The following is a 16,406-nucleotide window of genomic DNA, read 5'->3' as shown; positions in this document are numbered from 1 at the left end:
AGCACCATTCGCATCAACCCCTTGAAAGGAGGAAGGGGGTAGCGTGTACGAAGCACAATTCCGGAATGTGAAAATCCATGCACAGCGTTTCAGAAAGCTCATAAATCCATAAAATACGCCAAGATGCCCGACTTGAAGAAAACTCGCCATTCATTCATCTGAGCCAGCCTTTAGGACTCAGCCTGCACCCCCGGCAGCGGCAAAGGCACCAAGTACACCGGTTCTCATCGCGCCCTTTGAGAACGGCATGCTGCTTCGAAGACTGTCGGGGTCCGTCATTCTCTCCAATGCTGTTCCACATCAGTATTCTTTGCCAATCTTCGTCGTTTTTCGACGGCCAGAACAGAACCATCGGAAACTGCGAGAGGCAGATCAAAGGGATCCTGGAGTAGTGAAAATACAAAAAGAGACTGCAGAGGGTCAGGGGGGAAAGGGAGGGACTTCTTACCATCCTTCTTCGCGGCAGGACTCTCAGCAACGTCTCGCCACAGTCTGAGAACCCACGTCGCCACCAGGGCGTCCTGGACAGACTGCTCCAGGGGCACCGAGATGGTCAGCCTCGCGCACGCAGTAGAGCTCTTGTTCTTGTCTAGAAATCTGCCCGCCTCGCCTTTGGATACGGGCCTAGCAGGACCTGTGCTTTCCTTGGCTATAATGATCATGTCTGTAGGATCTTTAGGCCCACTTCCACCATGTACAATCGAAGTAGTCCAAATGGTGTTCTTCTTGCCGCCCGTAGCCTCGAACAATAGAGTTCTGGAGGTGTCAGCTGTGCTGCCCTCAGCAGCGTCGTCTTCGGCGGCATCGGTGTAGAAGACCGGCCGGCTCGCGGCGTCTGTCCCAGGACTGAGCCAGGCTCTCTGCACTTCCTTGTCCAAGCCCAGGAATTTGAAGCGTTGCGACGAAGTGCTTGTAGTCTCCAAGGCTATGTTGCCCAATGTGGCCGGCTCTGTGACATCACTGCTGCCCAAAGCGTTGGGCTTTGTTGCAGTGGCGCTTGTTGTCCGTGAAGAGGGAACACAGGTAACGTAGTACTCCGGCCGCTCGGTCTGAAACTTGGCCCCCAAAGGATGGACGAGGTAGAACAGATGTAGTGCTTCTGCCGAGTCAGGAGCGAGTGTGTCGGTCGTCGCGTGTGCTCCAGTGTCTTTGTAACTCAGTCTCTCAAGTTTGGCCGAACCGCGATTGCTTTGCGGAATACGAGTCACATCCCAGTCCAGTCTATACAGCGGGTGTTCAGGCCGGGCTTCGTCGACGATGTATTCTCCATCGAAGAGCAATGATGTTGGAGGAGAGGCTGAGAGTTGCCGTTGGTCTTGTTGATGATCTTGTGGTTTCACGAAATCCGTCTCAGAGGATGACAAGGAATCAAAAGAAAGCTTGCTGGAGGCTACCTCAGCCTGCTTGTTGCTCTTGTTGTCCATGCTTCCGATCCGGTTGAGAGATTGTGGCGGTTCAGTAGAGACAGTAGAGATGGTGTTGATGGTGAATATGGAATGGGACGTGGCCTTGTGTGCTTCGTGGAGCGGAGCAGAGTGCAGAGGAGAGCGGCGACAGACAAGTCTTGAATTCTAGCGAAACTATCACATTTAAAGAAGGCAGATTCCATTAAGAACCGGTAGTGAGAAGCGTTGGCTGTGCTGACGATCTGTTCCATGTCTCGTGGCAATGCAGGCTTGGCACCAAGAGCCTGCGCCTCTCCAAGGCGTGGATCAGCGACAGGTGTGACGTAGTTGGGGCACCACAACAAAATCTCACTCGATATTTGATCATCTTCGAACCGCAGTTCGAGACACCACGCCTGTGCTTCAGAACTTGCCTTCGCTCAGCCCTGCCACGTGAGCGCATGAATAGTGCCCGCTTATTTACCGAGTACCATGATCTGTGCAAAAGTGGTGAGCATAGCCCATGGCTGGCGATCTGCGCACAAAGGCTCTTATCCAATCAAAGGACTTGATTGACATCGGCTCGTCGTTCGTGGCGTGAACTTGCGGCTTCTGAGCCCTTCCACTTGGGCCTGTGCCTATTCGAGCATCGTGAGAACGTCGCCAAACTGTGCAGTGTAGCTTTGTCGATTTTCTTGTGCCGGCTGGTACTGCTGCCCTTTGTCTTCTCTGAAGGGCGACAGGGCGTCCTTGGCATCTAACAGAGTTGCAGCTATCTGACGAATGTTGACATTCTAAGGGTTGAGCCAACCAACCGATCAGGTGAGCAGTTCATGCCGAAATACACTACAAGGTCTTTCCTCCCACAATACATCGAGCAACTAGGCCTCGCTCTTTTATGTCTCGCCAACAGTGACTATGTTGGTTTTGGCAAAATGCCTCGGCGGAATCCGGCGTGTCCAGAGCTCGTCTATCTCAATATAAGTGCGGTTCTTGGTCTCGGGAACACAGAAGAAGACAAAGACGGTGCAGACAGCCATTGTGGCGCCAAACACGAACGCAATCTTGCCCCCAAGGTTTCCCTGGTCCGGGTTGATCGCGTAGGGTAGACTAAAAGCCCAGATGCATGACGAGAGACCGTTTATCATGGTGACGATGGACTGGGACGAGGATCGCAGGCGGGAGGTCGCGTTCTCGGCAGCGATAGGCCAGGCAGCGGTGCCGACAGTAGCTTGGTATACTGCGCAACATGAGGAGTCAGTATCCGGCACTGGGTTCACAAGGCGTGTAAAAAGGGGCAAAGACTGACCAACAGACCAAACTCCCATGACCGCAATCTGGCCGTAGATGGCGTTCGGGACGTTGATAGCAGCCAGGACACCAATCAGGAACAGGCAGACTGTGAGGGCCGCACTGCCGTACAATGCGGAGCCTCGCCTGCCAAACTTCTCGACGACAAACCAACCTGCCATGTTACCAACGACCATGAGGCCAGACAAGCCAACTGATGTATCGGCAGCTCGGGTCGGAGGCAAGCCAGCAAGCTGCATGAAGTAGGCCATGTTTCCGACAACCCAGATGGCGCCTGACGCATTTTGTACGAAGAACATGCCACCGCCAACAAGTGTCCGCCTCCACTGATCACGGCCGAAGCATTCACTCAGTGAGCCTTGGGTTTCCTTGTCGTTGCTAACGCGAGCAAGCGACTCCTTGACCTCGGCAACGGCGCCCTCAATATCGAAGCCACTGCCGTGCAACCTTTTCAAGTTTTGGCGGGCTTTATCCTCTCTACCACGAGCCATGAGCCAGTACGGCGACTCGGGGAAAAAGGGCACGATCAGGAGGCCGACTGCGCAGAAGCCCCATTGCGTCATGAAGAGTACCTTGTACTGCATGCTGCCGGTATAGTATGCGGCCTCACGCATCACGCCATAGAGGATACACTGGCCAAGGACGATGGCGAAGTTCATGCCTGCGGCTACGGCACCGCGAATCTTGAGGGGAGCCATCTCGGAGCCGTAGGTCGGGGCGACTGTCAGGAAGACGCCCATGGGCAAACCGGTAAGGAGCTTGCCAACAAAAAATTGGCCATTGCTCGAAGCAAAGACTTGCGCAAAGACGCCACCGATATAGACGACGAAGCCGGCCACAATGGCAGGCTGCCGCCCCCACTTATTGATTGCAAGACCAGCAGCAAAACCACCGAGGACCATACCTGGACATCAAGATGTCAGTTGCTCAACGTGAAGAACCATGGTGAGAGAGGTAGCGGCACGGTAGGATAAGCTGGCGAACCTACCACCGATGGTGCCGGCCAACCATCCCAACTGCCAGTTGGCATCAACAGCGTAATCGCCGGCAAACGGCGTGCCAAAGTCCTTGCGGAACGCGGCAATGGACACGACGATACTGCCAGCAAGGCCATCATAACCAAAAGTGACGCAGATGTAGAAGGCATACATGCCTGTTCGGACCTCCCAGTCAGCTCTCGCGGTTCTTTTTTCGACGGAGGATGTGCGCGGCGTAACTTACACCAGAGCAATGCCCGCCAGTTCTCCTTGATAGCCTCTATGCGGGTCATGGCGTGCTGGTGAGCCTCGAACTGCGCGGCAGGAGCCGAGGTGGCCAGGACGGCGCCATCGGAGCCTGACTCGAGGGTGACATGCTGGAGGCGTACTTCCTGGGCGTTCTTTTTCTCGCTCATGATGGAGGCGAGAGGCAGCTTCGGTTGGCTCGGTGCTGTTTAGGAGTGTACAGAGGCAAGCTGGGAACGCCGGCATTGGGTTCAAGTGGACGGAGCGGACATGCTGGCGTAGACAAAGAAGTCACAGATAAGGCAGCACTTATAATGCCACAGCGACGATTACGGGCAAGATCGTCAGCCGGTGCTCCTGGGCCTGGGGTTGGGTAGGCTGTCAGCTATGGGAATATGCAATGCAACGTAGGATTCCGCGCGAACAGGCCTGATGTGTAATCGCCCATGGCCACATGAAGCCGTGGCGAACAGACTTGTGTGCTGTGCCGCCATCCAGGCACCTCTCGCTTATCTTTGGCGGCAGACCTGGACGGGGCGCTGGGCATGAATCATTCAAGGCCAGACTTGGAGGATGGCACACTCGCCGACAACAAACCAGGTTTCAAGGGCGAGTATTTTCATACGCCAGACTCGCTCTGGCGAGCCCTTCTTCGTCGACCACCTCAACCGGGGATGTTCTACGAGCTTGATGATCGAGGCTGCACCAGGCGCCAAGTCGGCGCGGTATACCACCAGATACACCCCTCCCAGCTCAGGTAACCACTATCTCAGCTTTTCAGGAATCGGTCCCAGCAAGCTCTTCATAAACGGGCAGCTGGTGAGCCCTCGGACAGCACAAACCAAAGATGCGATGGACTTCTTCCTCGGTGTGCAAGAGGAGCACGACTCCAATACCACTTCACCGCTGGCCAGCCCTACGATATTGTTATTGAGTCTGTCCCATCACCCGTGGCCAACAGCGACTTGCACCTCATGCTCAACATAATCTCGGGCCACATTGGGCTCGTCACCGAAGCCGAGATGGAGGCCGACCTCCTCGCGGAAGCTGTGAGCATCGCTTCGTCCGCGGACGCGGTCATCTGCTGCGTTGGCAGCACCGTGCAATGGGAGACCGAGGGCCAAGACCTCGCGACCAGGCGGTCGCCAAACGAGACCAGGTCGCAGGATAGACTAATTGCGGCAGTGGCGGCCGCAAACCCGCGCACGATCGTTTTCCTCACTACAGGTGTGCCCTGTTGAGATGCCTTGGCTCAAGCAGGTGCCTTCTGTCCTGCAGGCCTGGTATGCGGGCCAGGAGACGGGCAATGCCATCGCCAATGTATTGCTCGGCGAAGTGAACCCCAGTGGAAAGCTGCCTGTTTCCTGGCCTCGCCGAATCGAAGACACTCCGTGCTACGGGAATTTCGGGCTCGACTCGTACGACTCGCTCGAGGTTGAGTATGTCGAGGGTGTGTTCGTCGGCTATCGTCACTATGATCAGAAATACGGCTCTGATGAGGAGGTATCGTTCCCCTTTGGATACGGATTGTCCTTTGTGACTTTTGCCGTGAATCCGACTCGCATCGAGGGGCTCATCTCACCACCCCTTGACAAGGCGCGCGCGAATAACAATAATACCAGCCTCATCTCCGTGACAGTCTCTGTCCGGAACATAAGCACGGTCCTGGGCGCAGAGACTGTCCAGGTGTAACTGGCCTCGCCGGCGCACGATGACTCGCAGACCGCGAGTGTCGAGCGTCCACCAAAGTCGCTTGTCGCTTTCGACAAGGTATTCCTGCAGCCTTCCGAGGAGAAGGAGATGACGTTGGTATTCTCGGGCCACGAGGGGGCTGCGCGGTGGGATGCGGGGAGGCGGATGTGGGCGGTCGAGCAGGGTGGGCATGTGGTCAGTGTCGCCACGAGCTCGCATCCTCGGGATGTCCGAGGTCGCGTTGTGTTGCAAGTTGACAATGGCTTCTACTTTGCGCCTTATCAACTGTACGATACCCTTATATGATCAGAGTCGTGCGGACACAGAATTTGCTCAAATTAAACTGTTGCCGCGGCACGAGGACGCAGCAGGGCTTTCTGGCATTACTAGTAACAGTCTGGGATTGTCCATGGTCAGACTCCTCGCACTATCTGCTGCCATTATGCAGTTCCCAATGCCCGGACTGTGCTGGCTCGGCGCGTATGGACCTGCCCTATGAATAGAAGGCGAGAACCCATTTTCACCGCATTCATTGCCCTGCCACTTCCACCCCAGAAGCGACGGCAGCCGGAGCAACAACCGGGCTCTCCTCGTCCCTGGATCCCTCAAGCGCCTCCCTCTGCTTCGTCTCCCGCTTATACAACGTCGCCACAGCAGCCGTAATCAGTCCCTGAGCGCCAAACATGACAGTGGTGTACACAAATCCCTTTCTGAACGTGGGCGCGTCTACTGCCGGGTACGTGAAGAGCGGCACGAAGCAGTTGAACGCATAGCCCATCGAGTTCATGATGCCGATGACGATGGCGCGCTCCTCGGCGTCGTGGCCGCAGATCTCGTTGGCCCAGCTCATGCTCAGGGGTCCGTAGGGCACTGACGCGCGCTGCAGGAAGAAGGCGAACCATTTCAGTCCCGAGGGGATGGCCCAGATGGCGAGGACCAGGGACGCGAAGCCGCCGAGCAGGGTCGATATGGACATGATCCGCCCGCGGTGGCGGATGGCGTCGGAAATGATGGCAAAGGAGACGGTGAGGACGAGCTGGATCGCAGAGGATGCCGTTGGGATGATGTTCTACAGAAGGAGAAGTCTTATTAGAGCCAAGGCCAGGCCCAGAGGCATACTGCAGTATAACTCACGATAAGAGATACGGAATATCCGTTCTGCTTCAGCCAGATGGAGAAAACGTTGATGCTGCTCGATGGGCCGAGGTTGATGAATATGATGTAAAGGATCGTCAGAAGATAGACGTGCCAGCGGCCTGGAGTCAGTCAGCCACGGTTGATTCTGGGTGAACTCGTCACTTCCGCCCAAGAGCTTACCAAAGACCCGCTTCCACACAGTTCGTCCAAGTCGTGCTCTTGGCGCTCGGCCGACCTTCTTCATCCGCTCAGCAGCTAGAGTACGATCCTAGGCCGAGGAGTATTTGTTAGTTATCTCTATCACTATTCGTGAATATACACAGTATGTTTCCAAAACTCACTTCTTGTGTGATATAGAATGCCCTAGTATTCTCTGGGAAGTCTGGCAGTAAGAAAAAGCCTGCGAGACAAATCGGTAGACTAATAACACCATCCATAATCTGTGATATATGGTAACGTTTGTTTTGTCAGCGCTAAGGCAAGTAATGAACAGGTTTATCTCGATATGACTTACAAATAGCCACTGCCAGCCCGCGAATCCATGCCGCCCATTTAGTCCAGTATATACCGCGGCTTGCAGGTAGCCCGAAAACATACTAGCGACTGCCGAAGACGCGTGAAAGATACAAGCACGCTTGCCCAGCTCGAGTGGCTGATACCACGAGCCAAGGATGGTGTGAGCCGCCGGGTAGAATATCGACTCTGCCAGGCCGACGAAGAACCGAATCGCGATCACGTGGTTCGAGGTCTTAGCCGCGGCAAGACAGAACGTGAGCATGGTCCAGACGAGCTCGCACGACGGCACCCAGATAGACGGTCGTACTTTGGTTAGAACGATCTGGGAAGGGATTTGGCCGATTACGTAACCACAAGTCCAGGCCACATCGATTAAATTTATCTCATTGGCGTTCATCCCGAGATCTTCCTTCATTCCGGAGACGTAGGCGTTTGAGATCTTTCAAGGCTGATTAGTAAGCAGTACTTAAAAGAGTATGCCGGGACACGTCTTACATTGGTCTGATCCAAGTTCTTAATGAAATAGCCCAGAGATAGCATGGTAACGAGGTACCAGTCCAGTTTGTTTACAAACTTTCGCTCTTCGCTGGACCGGCCTGGCTCGTAGTCCCAGATGTAAGACCACCATGGCGCTTTGAGAGGCTGGTCATCCACAACATGCCGGCTTGACTGCGAAGCATACTTGTCGTCAGAATCAGACTTTTGGAAGCTGATTGTGCCAGACTCGTGGGTGGCCATGTCGAAGATGACCCACAGCTATTGGCAAGCCGTGTCAAACAGTAGCTGTGTTGAGGTTGGTATAACCTTTCCAGAAGCGTACCAAGCTTCACCTCGAGGAAAGCGTTGGTTTCGAGAGGGTTTGTCAAGTTATAAGAAGGATTGGGGCCGCATTGGCCGGGAGCGATCCCGGGGTTGTCCTGCATGTGGTGCATATGTGAGCAGATGTTGCCATAGATAACGACGCCATCAGAGTGGGACGGTGAGGAGTCTGTACTGCAAACCTCCAATACATGAGCTCAATAAGGCCTGGCTTCCGGTGGTGTCATTACGCCTCAGACAAGCAATTGGCGGTGGTTATAGGGGCAGGCCAGGTTGCGTGTGCCTCCATGAGTTGGCGTAATGCAGGGGCGGGCTGTCGTGATATTACGTGCTTGCAGCCCCAACTTGCATCCATACGCTACTCGGCCGTGAATTATGCCGATGCACGACCTCTTTGCATGCATAATTGGCAAGCGCCTCGAAAGTTCAGGGTCTCGCTGCAATTGATCGCTGTCGGTCATGTCGGACAAGAGGTCGACGCTCTTGATTGTGATGGTTTCTGATGAGAACAGACTGATAATATTGTCTCCGTGACGGACTGTGCGTGGTTCAAATAGCATTTGGTGATGCGTTTCGAGGTGCCCACCCGGGAGTGCATGTGCGAAACCCATCTGCCCTCGTGGCACATTCAAGTCGCAAGTGAAGAAAGAGAAGAATGGTGCAAGATGATCTTTTGGGTGCCCATCTCTTGCGGGGGGAAAGCCTCTAGTTATAGTGATGACGAAGACAGGGAGATCTCACTTGCTGCCTGAGCAACTGCTTGCCTAACGGCCCCGTCGAGGCATCAGACAGCAGAACAAAAGAGCGAACAAGGCATCGAGCAAGTGGGAAGCAAAAACAAATCTCCGATGCACGCGACCACCAAGCAAAAAAGTGAGAATCAATGCGCGAGACCAAGTCCAACCACCCCCGGTCGGACTCGAACCGACAATCTCCGGATTAGGAATCCGGCGAGTTAACCATTTCTCTACGAGGGCCTTGCTGTTGGTCTCGAGCCGACACACTGTACGACGGTCGCCAGTGGCTGTTCGTTTGTTTGTTGGGAGGGCAACGGCATTATTTGGAATCAAGTGGCTTGTCTGCGAGGCAGGTCGAGGAAGGCATGGCTAGGAGAGGGGAGGAGCGAGGGCGAGTGTGGTGCTGGCAGGAGCGACCCAGGCGTTTCCCAGGTGATGGCTGAAGACACCCGGCCAGTCCAGGTATCCGTGTCCCGGACAATAATGATGCCAAGGTGAACTCTCGAGATCGAAGCATGACATTGCCGATTATGGTAGAAGACACACAGATAGACATCTCTGAGCTATATTACGTATATTACTTTATATTGGTGCCAATGAACAGTTATATACTATGGACTGCCAGCTGCTGTGCACGCACACACATCATCAGCACATGCTCGACGGCTCGTTGATTTCGAGTGATGCACAGCAACAAGAACGGCATCTCCTCGCCCACGACTAGGAGCCGCGCAAGTCTGAAATGCAAACACTCAGAACTTTGTCAAAGGATGCCATCCGACCTTGAAGCCCTTTGCACAGTAACAAGAGATGAAAGCGACGGTCTGTGACAGACCAGTACACAGGATGACGCCCTGATACTGGCCGCCCGAAGCAGAGACGATTGCTCCGCCGATCGGTATGCCAATCAGACACCCAACAGCAGCGACGACATATGCCGTTGCGTAATACCGCCCATACTCTTGTGTCCGGCACAGACGGCCGATGCACACGGGGGCAACGCTGATGTTATTTCCAGATGCGAAACCAAACAGAAAGGCGAACACGGACAGCCCAGGCACCGTGTGGCCAAACGGCAGCCAGACGACGAAGCTGGCGAATATGCTGATGCATAGCGACCCAAGGTTCGAGTTGTACGGCCCGACGAGATCGGCAAGGTAGCCCGGGATGACACGGCCAATAACGCTGCCCGTGTTGAAGATGGCCAAGATGATGCCGGTCGAAAACTCTCGCGAGAAGCCCTGTGCCAGGCCGTAGTTGGGCAGGTAAGCCACCGGGATGAACAAGCCAAATTCGAGCATGAATACGGAGAATGTGAAGAGCCCAAACGTCTTGTCCTTGAGGATGCGGAAGTCTGGATGCGGACTGGCGTTCTTGGGTGCTGGTAGGCGTTTTTTGACCAGAACGTTGGCGACGACGAGGAAGAAAATGATCATGAATCCCATGATGCGCACCGACCAGCCCCATTGGAGCTTGGCGAAGAGTTGCGTAAGGATGAGCGGGAATGCGATACCACCGATTCCGCCGGCCGTAGTGCCAATGCCAGAGGCGAATCCACGCCGGCGCAAGAAGAAGTGGCCAATTGCTGCAACAGACGGGGTGAAAAGCAGTGCCACGCCCACACCTGTGAGGATGGAGAAAGCCAAGATGAAGTGCCAGTATTCTGGTACAAGTCAGTCGTAGCTTTGCGGAAGCTAGCAAATATCGCAGGACATGGTGGACTCACGAGTACAGGCGCTGGTCGCCATGAGCCCAGCAATGAGAAACAATGACCCGCAGGCAAGCAGCCATCTAGGGCCGTACTTGTCGAAAAGAGGCCCGATATAGACACCACAGCCGAACGACACGGCGGTGAAAATGGAAAAGATCCATCCTATCGCACCTTCACTATAACTTGACAACTGGTGCTCAGCTACATATGACTGCAGAGTCCCAATGCAATTCATCAACCCCAGCGAGGCAAAGAGGCCACACCAGGCACCGAACACCACCAGCCACGCCTCAAGTCCACCTTCCGGGTAAGTCTCGTCTTTGACGTAGTTGTCTACCCCGGAGTCAGACTTGTCGTCAAGAGGCGGCGGTGGCGGTGCGCCTGCCTCTACTGTCAGCAGCTGCGAGGGAGAGCTAGCAAGATCTTGGACGTCATTGGTGCCTTTCTGGCATTGTGCTGTTGCAGGCTCGCAAGCAGATTCGGCCAGAGGTCGTTGGCCGGGGCCGTCGATAGAGTCCCGCTTCTCGTGCATGATGATTGCTCGAAGACTGGGCTGCCACCGGCGCGAGAAATAAAAGGAAGATTCAACGGCCAGGGTTACATGTTGATGTTGTTCTTGGGACCTCCGGCCCGGGGAAGTTTTCTGAAAACCGCCCCGGGGTTATAAGTATGACCCACTTGTACCCGCACGACAATATTTGTGGTCTGGGGTTTCGTTGCCCGTTCTCGGAGCCGTACAGAGTTCCAGTGGACTACGGATCACATCGCACAACGCAAACTCCGCAGGGTTGGCCCTTTCCGCACAAGCAGTCAACAACACTTTCGTTCCCATCATATATTCCCCGTCCATCCACAGACTTGAAGCCTTCTTACATATACCAGAGCTCCAACACTAATCAACACTCTTACGGCCCGCGGCGGGGAAAAGTGGGCCAGCCGGGGCTCGGAGGCACATTCCGGCTTAGCCAGGCCGAATCGGGGCACTCACGAGCAACTCGTGCAGGCAAGGAGTTGCATTCTGATTGCGCAAACACCGGCCCGCAACCGATACCGGTCCCCGATTAAGTCTGACGTGCAGCTATCACATCCAGGCGCAGCTGACAATTGTGGAAACAACCCAAAGGATACTTTATGCTGCAAGAAGTGTCATTAAATATGAAAAACTGTTTCACGATTCTGCTCAACCTGGAGACCGTGGTGTTGGCATCTGGACACGCACTCGTCGTGTCTGGTGTTCTGGATCACGAATAAGCTCGTCAGACTATCCCAAAAAAAAAAAGATGCCCTTGACGATAGGACTCAGGTGTCCAAGCCTGGATTCAAAGGTCAGTGCTGAATATGTTAGTGCTGTGAGCGTTCGATCTGAAATCCAAAGAGCCAACGCTGGGAAATGGTGGACTTCTTGTTTTCCAAAGTCTTGGGCATTCTTTGATTTTACTCTAGATGTCTCATCGCTGGGTATCAAAAACTGTTTTTGCAAAGCACATCGCCTCCCAAGAGCCATTCTGACCGCACCTCATTTCATTCGTCTTCATCCTCAACATCTTCCATGGTCACGCCTCTCGGCCCGCCCTGGTCCGTGGCAGAATTGGATTGTCCCGCAGTAGAATTAGTCCTGAGATAACCCTCACGCTCCAGCTGGTCGGCTTCCTCGGGCTCCATCAGACCGCCCTGCCCTTTGCTTTTGTCCATCTTCATCCGCACGGCGGCGGGCACAAAGGCGCTGACCGCCTCCTTCCGCAGGTCGCGTACAACGGGCTTCGCTTCGTATACCGTCCGGGACTCGACCGGTGCTGCGGGAGCAGAGCGCTTGGTATTCGTTTCTGTCGCCTTGCCTTGCTTCGAGGCCTCATTGTCGTTGCGGTTATGGTGTGGATTGTTCGCATTTCTCTTGGCTCGCCGTTTCGCGAACCACTCGTCTAGTATGGCTTTCGGTATCGGTGGCGGTGTATCGCGTGGCATCGGTATGCTTTTCACATCGTCCGGGACGTCGCTGTCGTCGCTTGAATCGTCTCCCCTGCCTCGCCTCCTCTTGCCAAGAACACCATCGCCGCGGTCATCGTTGTACGGGCCACGCCCAAATGTCGGCGCCTTGTCTCCAAGGGCCTCTCTGGCCTTGTTGACAGCCTTGAGATCTCGCTCGAGTCCTTCGAGAACTGACTCTTCGTGCTTCGAGAGTTTGCCACCATTCGTGGTGATCAACTTGAGCTCGTCGATCTCCTTCTGGATCCGGGCGGGGTTTCGTTTGGCGAGCTTTTCGTTCTTTCGTGCGACGGCCTCCGATTTGCCTGTTTCAAGCTCGTCAGTCTTTGGGCTTCTTTGCGACGGCGTGCGCGTGGTTGGGGCGACGAACCCTTTTTCAGCGCCTTTGCCTTCTCCGCCTTGCGCTCCGCCTGCACCGGGTTGTAGTTCTTCTCCTTGGGCATCTTTGTGACCAATGCCGAATGTTTGTCCGTCAAGTCCGGGTTGGGCGCGCTGTCGTTAGGAAACGGTTACGAGCACGATGAAGTTCTGACAAAGGAGATGCAACTCTAAAGCACTGTGCTCAGCACGGGAAGCGGAAGAGATCCTGGCTGCAGCTTTATCGATAAGCTTGGGAGTTACTCTTGGAAATTGCGTCACATCCATCACAGTACATCAAACTTCTACACAATATGAGAAAGACCCTGCACCGTCAAGTGCCGTCTTTCATTGTCGCCGAGATTGCAGTGATGATCATCCAGAACGGCTACGGTGATTTGTTGACTGTCTGAGACATGGCTTCACACTGCCGCTCAGTCATCCGAGCAAAAGAAGCGTCAAGCCTGACACTTGGCCGAGGTTGTCTGAGGAACGGACAGCCACGAACTCGTTGCTTGTCATCTGCATGTCATACTTTGCACCATGGGCCGACGCTGGACTCTAGCGCAGAAGCGTAATGTCGAAGTGAAGTCAAAATTCATGCACAGATGGCGTGGGAAGTTGTCACGACGGGCGCACAAGGCGGGTTGCGATCCCTGCATGGCCAATAGAAGGGCCTGCTCGTGGAGAGGGCGGGCGTGGTGGGGGCGGCCGACTGGCACGCTCCAGCGGGTGCCCCTAGCGACGACAGGCAGGTGCGCGCGCCCGGTTGCACAGGGCCCGGCCAGGCACAGCTGCATTGTTGACATTGGCCACAGGGCAGCCGCAGATCGTGCAGCCAGATCGAGCGCAGAGCCCCGCCAAGCGCCGTCCCTCCTGCACCCCTCAACCCGGTCCGGTCCTCTTCCCAAGCTCCCACCATCCTGGCAACGACGTCCTGCAGCAGCAGCAGCAGCAGCATATCACACTTGGGACGATCTGTTCACGGCCCACGGAGCACGCCGCTAGTCCAACAGATTTGGCCCGCAGACACCGCGCGCTGCACGGTTGTGCCGTCGTACAGCTCTGATAAAGCTGCTGGCCCCCGCCGCTGGTCCAGACAAAACAAACACCACCTCTATCGTCCTCCATCTGCCGCCCTGTCTCCAACAAGCCGCGAAGCCGCCACTTCGTTCAGAACCCGTGCCCAGTTTGTCCAGCAAGGCAGCGAGATCGCCCGGAAACGAGCATCCTCACAGCCATGGCAAGCTTCATCTCCAGCGTCTTCTCCGGTGGAGGTTCCAGGGAGGGTGCTCAGCCCAGCCTGGAACGTCCCAGCACGCCGACCGACAACAGCGTTGCCAACAGCTTCATCGACCCAGCTGCCACGCCACAGGGCAGCCCAAGCAAGAAGACCGTCCCACCTGGAGCCAATGATCTCCCCGCCGCCTTCGACAACGCTCTCCGATTGAATGCCAATGCACTTGGAAGCCCTGTCAAGCTGGGTCGGCCACAGTCCTCCGGTAGCCCACTGTCTCCGGTGGGCAAGATCAACCTACAGCCGCCCGCTGACGACAGCTACTTCGCCAATGCTTCATCTGTAGTCGAAGACAGTGTCCTCCATAAGACACCACAGGCCGCTTCGACCCCGAGGCATGGCCAGGAGAACACGCCACCATCCCGCATACCAGTGCAGCAGCAGCACAACCAGGCTGCCATGTCCCGGCAACAGCCTTACCATCTCAAAGAGAGCCGCCCATTGACTACATCCGCGAAGAAGTTTAACACAACACGTGGCTTGACTCCAGAAGAGCTCGAGATCCTAAAGAAGCCGAGCGTGAAGCGGTTGGTTAACGTCACGCAATTGTGTAAGTCCTACAGGCCCGGGGTTGCCCGCAATACTATCTCCGGCCATAAATGTACTGATCACGGATCTCCGCACAGACTTTCTCGACCACTACTTCGACCTTCTTACCTATGTTGGGTCGCGCCAAGCTCGACTAGAAGCTTTCAAGTCGGAAGTTCCACCGCCGCCTGAGACTGACGAAGAGGAGTACAAGAAGATGTGGAGCAAGTACACTGGCAGAGAGCGCGCGGCTCTGCGGAAGCGACGAGTGCGGTTGAGGCAAGGCGACTTCCAGATCTTGACCCAGGTCGGACAGGGCGGGTACGGTCAAGTGTTCCTGGCTCAGAAGAAGGACACCCGTGAGGTCTGCGCTCTGAAAGTCATGAGCAAGAAGTTGCTTTTCAAGCTGGACGAAGTGCGCCACGTCCTCACCGAGAGAGACATCCTGACTACCGCCAACAGTGAGTGGCTGGTCCGCCTTCTGTACTCGTTCCAAGACGACAAGAGTATCTATCTTGCCATGGAGTACGTTCCAGGTGGAGATTTCAGAACACTCCTGAACAACACAGGTGTCCTCTCAAACCGACACGCGCGCTTTTACATCGCCGAAATGTTCTGCTCGGTCGACGCCCTTCACAAGCTTGGTTACATCCACCGGGATCTTAAGCCCGAGAACTTCCTCATTGACTCAACGGGCCATGTCAAGCTTACCGACTTCGGCCTGGCTGCAGGCAATGTGGCTTCTTCCAAGATCAATTCGATGAGAGTGCGACTTGAGAAGGCCTCTGAGACCAATGTCCCCTTCGGCAAGGCAATGGAACAGCGCACCATTGCAGAGCGCCGAGAGGGATACCAGTCCATGCGTGAGAAAGATGTCAACTACGCAAAGTCTATCGTTGGTTCTCCCGACTACATGGCCCCAGAGGTTCTCAGAGGAGAGGAATACGACTCTACGGTCGACTACTGGAGTTTAGGCTGCATGCTTTTCGAGGCGCTTACCGGCTTCCCACCATTCGCTGGGTCCAACGCGGACGAGACCTGGAGAAACCTCAAGCATTGGAAGGATGTGCTCAAGCGTCCCGTATGGGAAGACCCCAACTATTTCCTCAGCAACCGCACGTGGAACTTCATCACTACGTAAGTCTTTGGTCTTTGGCTGTTCTCGAACCACCTACTGACCTTACTCGTTAGCTGCATCAACTCGAGGTCCAAGCGCTTTTCCACCATTGAAGAGATCCTCGAGCATCAATACTTTGCCGAGGTCGACTGGCAGACACTGAGGGAGACGAAAGCGCCTTTTGTGCCCGAGCTCGATTCCGAGACTGATGCGGGTTACTTTGATGACTTTTCCAATGAGGCAGACATGGCCAAGTACAAGGAGGTCCACGACAAACAACAGGCTCTTGAGGACATGGCCGACCGGGACGAGGAGATGAGCAAGGGACTGTTTGTCGGCTTCACGTTCCGCCACCGTAAGCAAGGAACTGACGAGGGAAGTCCACGGAAGCCGATCCAGACGGACACCTTTGGCACGATGCTTTAGGGCAAGCGTCTACTGAGCAGTTTTGTTCGCTCCTAGGCTATCACCGTGCTGATGGAGGTGAGAAGTCCTCACCTAGGGAGTGAGCAGATTGAGATGTTGGTTCGGAATGCCGTATTCTTCCCCCAGTTTGTTTCCAGTCGTTAGCCTCGGAAGGGGCCAAGCGGCGT

At 55.2% G+C, this 16,406-nt stretch overlaps 7 protein-coding genes and 1 non-coding gene across 8 annotated transcripts; 2 read left to right on the top strand and 6 right to left on the bottom strand.

Annotated features, from left to right (window-relative positions):
- Positions 1–60: 60 nt before the first annotated feature.
- B0I36DRAFT_314294 (uncharacterized protein) lies at positions 61–1,526 on the bottom strand. Its single transcript, XM_046152742.1, has 2 exons — positions 449–1,526; positions 61–290 (listed from the first exon to the last, which is right to left on the bottom strand). Exons 1-2 carry the CDS (start codon positions 1,422–1,424, stop codon positions 178–180), a joined length of 1,089 nt encoding a protein of 362 aa, XP_046016667.1. The 5' UTR covers positions 1,425–1,526; the 3' UTR covers positions 61–177.
- A 538-nt stretch (positions 1,527–2,064) lies between these two features.
- B0I36DRAFT_403080 (general substrate transporter) lies at positions 2,065–4,089 on the bottom strand (the record flags this gene model as incomplete). The annotated part of the gene is made up of 4 exons (XM_046161743.1): positions 2,065–2,625; positions 2,695–3,600; positions 3,685–3,849; positions 3,918–4,089. 4 exons carry the CDS (start codon positions 4,087–4,089, stop codon positions 2,282–2,284), a joined length of 1,587 nt encoding a protein of 528 aa, XP_046016666.1. The 3' UTR covers positions 2,065–2,281.
- Positions 4,090–4,492: 403 nt separating this feature from the next.
- Positions 4,493–5,611, top strand: B0I36DRAFT_359223 (glycoside hydrolase family 3 C-terminal domain-containing protein; the record flags this gene model as incomplete). Its single annotated transcript, XM_046158101.1, has 3 exons — positions 4,493–4,738; positions 4,834–5,130; positions 5,198–5,611. The coding sequence occupies 3 exons, from the start codon at positions 4,493–4,495 to the stop codon at positions 5,609–5,611; spliced, it is 957 nt and encodes a 318-aa protein (XP_046016665.1).
- Positions 5,612–5,773: 162 nt separating this feature from the next.
- On the bottom strand, positions 5,774–8,329 carry B0I36DRAFT_262072 (major facilitator superfamily transporter). The gene is made up of 6 exons (XM_046151148.1): positions 7,760–8,329; positions 7,263–7,703; positions 7,090–7,188; positions 6,929–7,016; positions 6,746–6,867; positions 5,774–6,680 (listed from the first exon to the last, which is right to left on the bottom strand). The coding sequence occupies exons 1-6, from the start codon at positions 8,000–8,002 to the stop codon at positions 6,141–6,143; spliced, it is 1,533 nt and encodes a 510-aa protein (XP_046016664.1). The 5' UTR covers positions 8,003–8,329; the 3' UTR covers positions 5,774–6,140.
- Positions 8,330–8,987: 658 nt separating this feature from the next.
- On the bottom strand, positions 8,988–9,060 carry B0I36DRAFT_t27. The gene has a single exon. It is a non-coding gene; the product is annotated as a tRNA-Arg (tRNA).
- Positions 9,061–9,378: 318 nt separating this feature from the next.
- Positions 9,379–11,145, bottom strand: B0I36DRAFT_428154 (major facilitator superfamily domain-containing protein). Its single transcript, XM_046162445.1, has 2 exons — positions 10,547–11,145; positions 9,379–10,483 (listed from the first exon to the last, which is right to left on the bottom strand). The coding sequence occupies exons 1-2, from the start codon at positions 11,061–11,063 to the stop codon at positions 9,573–9,575; spliced, it is 1,428 nt and encodes a 475-aa protein (XP_046016663.1). The 5' UTR covers positions 11,064–11,145; the 3' UTR covers positions 9,379–9,572.
- A 741-nt stretch (positions 11,146–11,886) lies between these two features.
- On the bottom strand, positions 11,887–13,043 carry B0I36DRAFT_380718 (WW domain binding protein 11-domain-containing protein). Its single transcript, XM_046160829.1, has 2 exons — positions 12,885–13,043; positions 11,887–12,819 (listed from the first exon to the last, which is right to left on the bottom strand). Exons 1-2 carry the CDS (start codon positions 12,955–12,957, stop codon positions 12,053–12,055), a joined length of 840 nt encoding a protein of 279 aa, XP_046016662.1. The 5' UTR covers positions 12,958–13,043; the 3' UTR covers positions 11,887–12,052.
- A 763-nt stretch (positions 13,044–13,806) lies between these two features.
- Positions 13,807–16,328, top strand: B0I36DRAFT_67588 (serine/threonine-protein kinase DBF20). The gene is made up of 3 exons (XM_046163195.1): positions 13,807–14,718; positions 14,795–15,833; positions 15,888–16,328. The coding sequence occupies exons 1-3, from the start codon at positions 14,112–14,114 to the stop codon at positions 16,237–16,239; spliced, it is 1,998 nt and encodes a 665-aa protein (XP_046016661.1). The 5' UTR covers positions 13,807–14,111; the 3' UTR covers positions 16,240–16,328.
- Positions 16,329–16,406: the final 78 nt, after the last annotated feature.

The sequence above is a fragment of the Microdochium trichocladiopsis genome (assembly GCF_020744255.1).
Source record: "Microdochium trichocladiopsis strain MPI-CAGE-CH-0230 chromosome Unknown B0I36scaffold_2, whole genome shotgun sequence".
NCBI classification, from domain to species: Eukaryota; Fungi; Ascomycota; class Sordariomycetes; order Xylariales; family Microdochiaceae; genus Microdochium; species Microdochium trichocladiopsis.
This window is presented reverse-complemented; position numbering and strand designations above follow the sequence as displayed.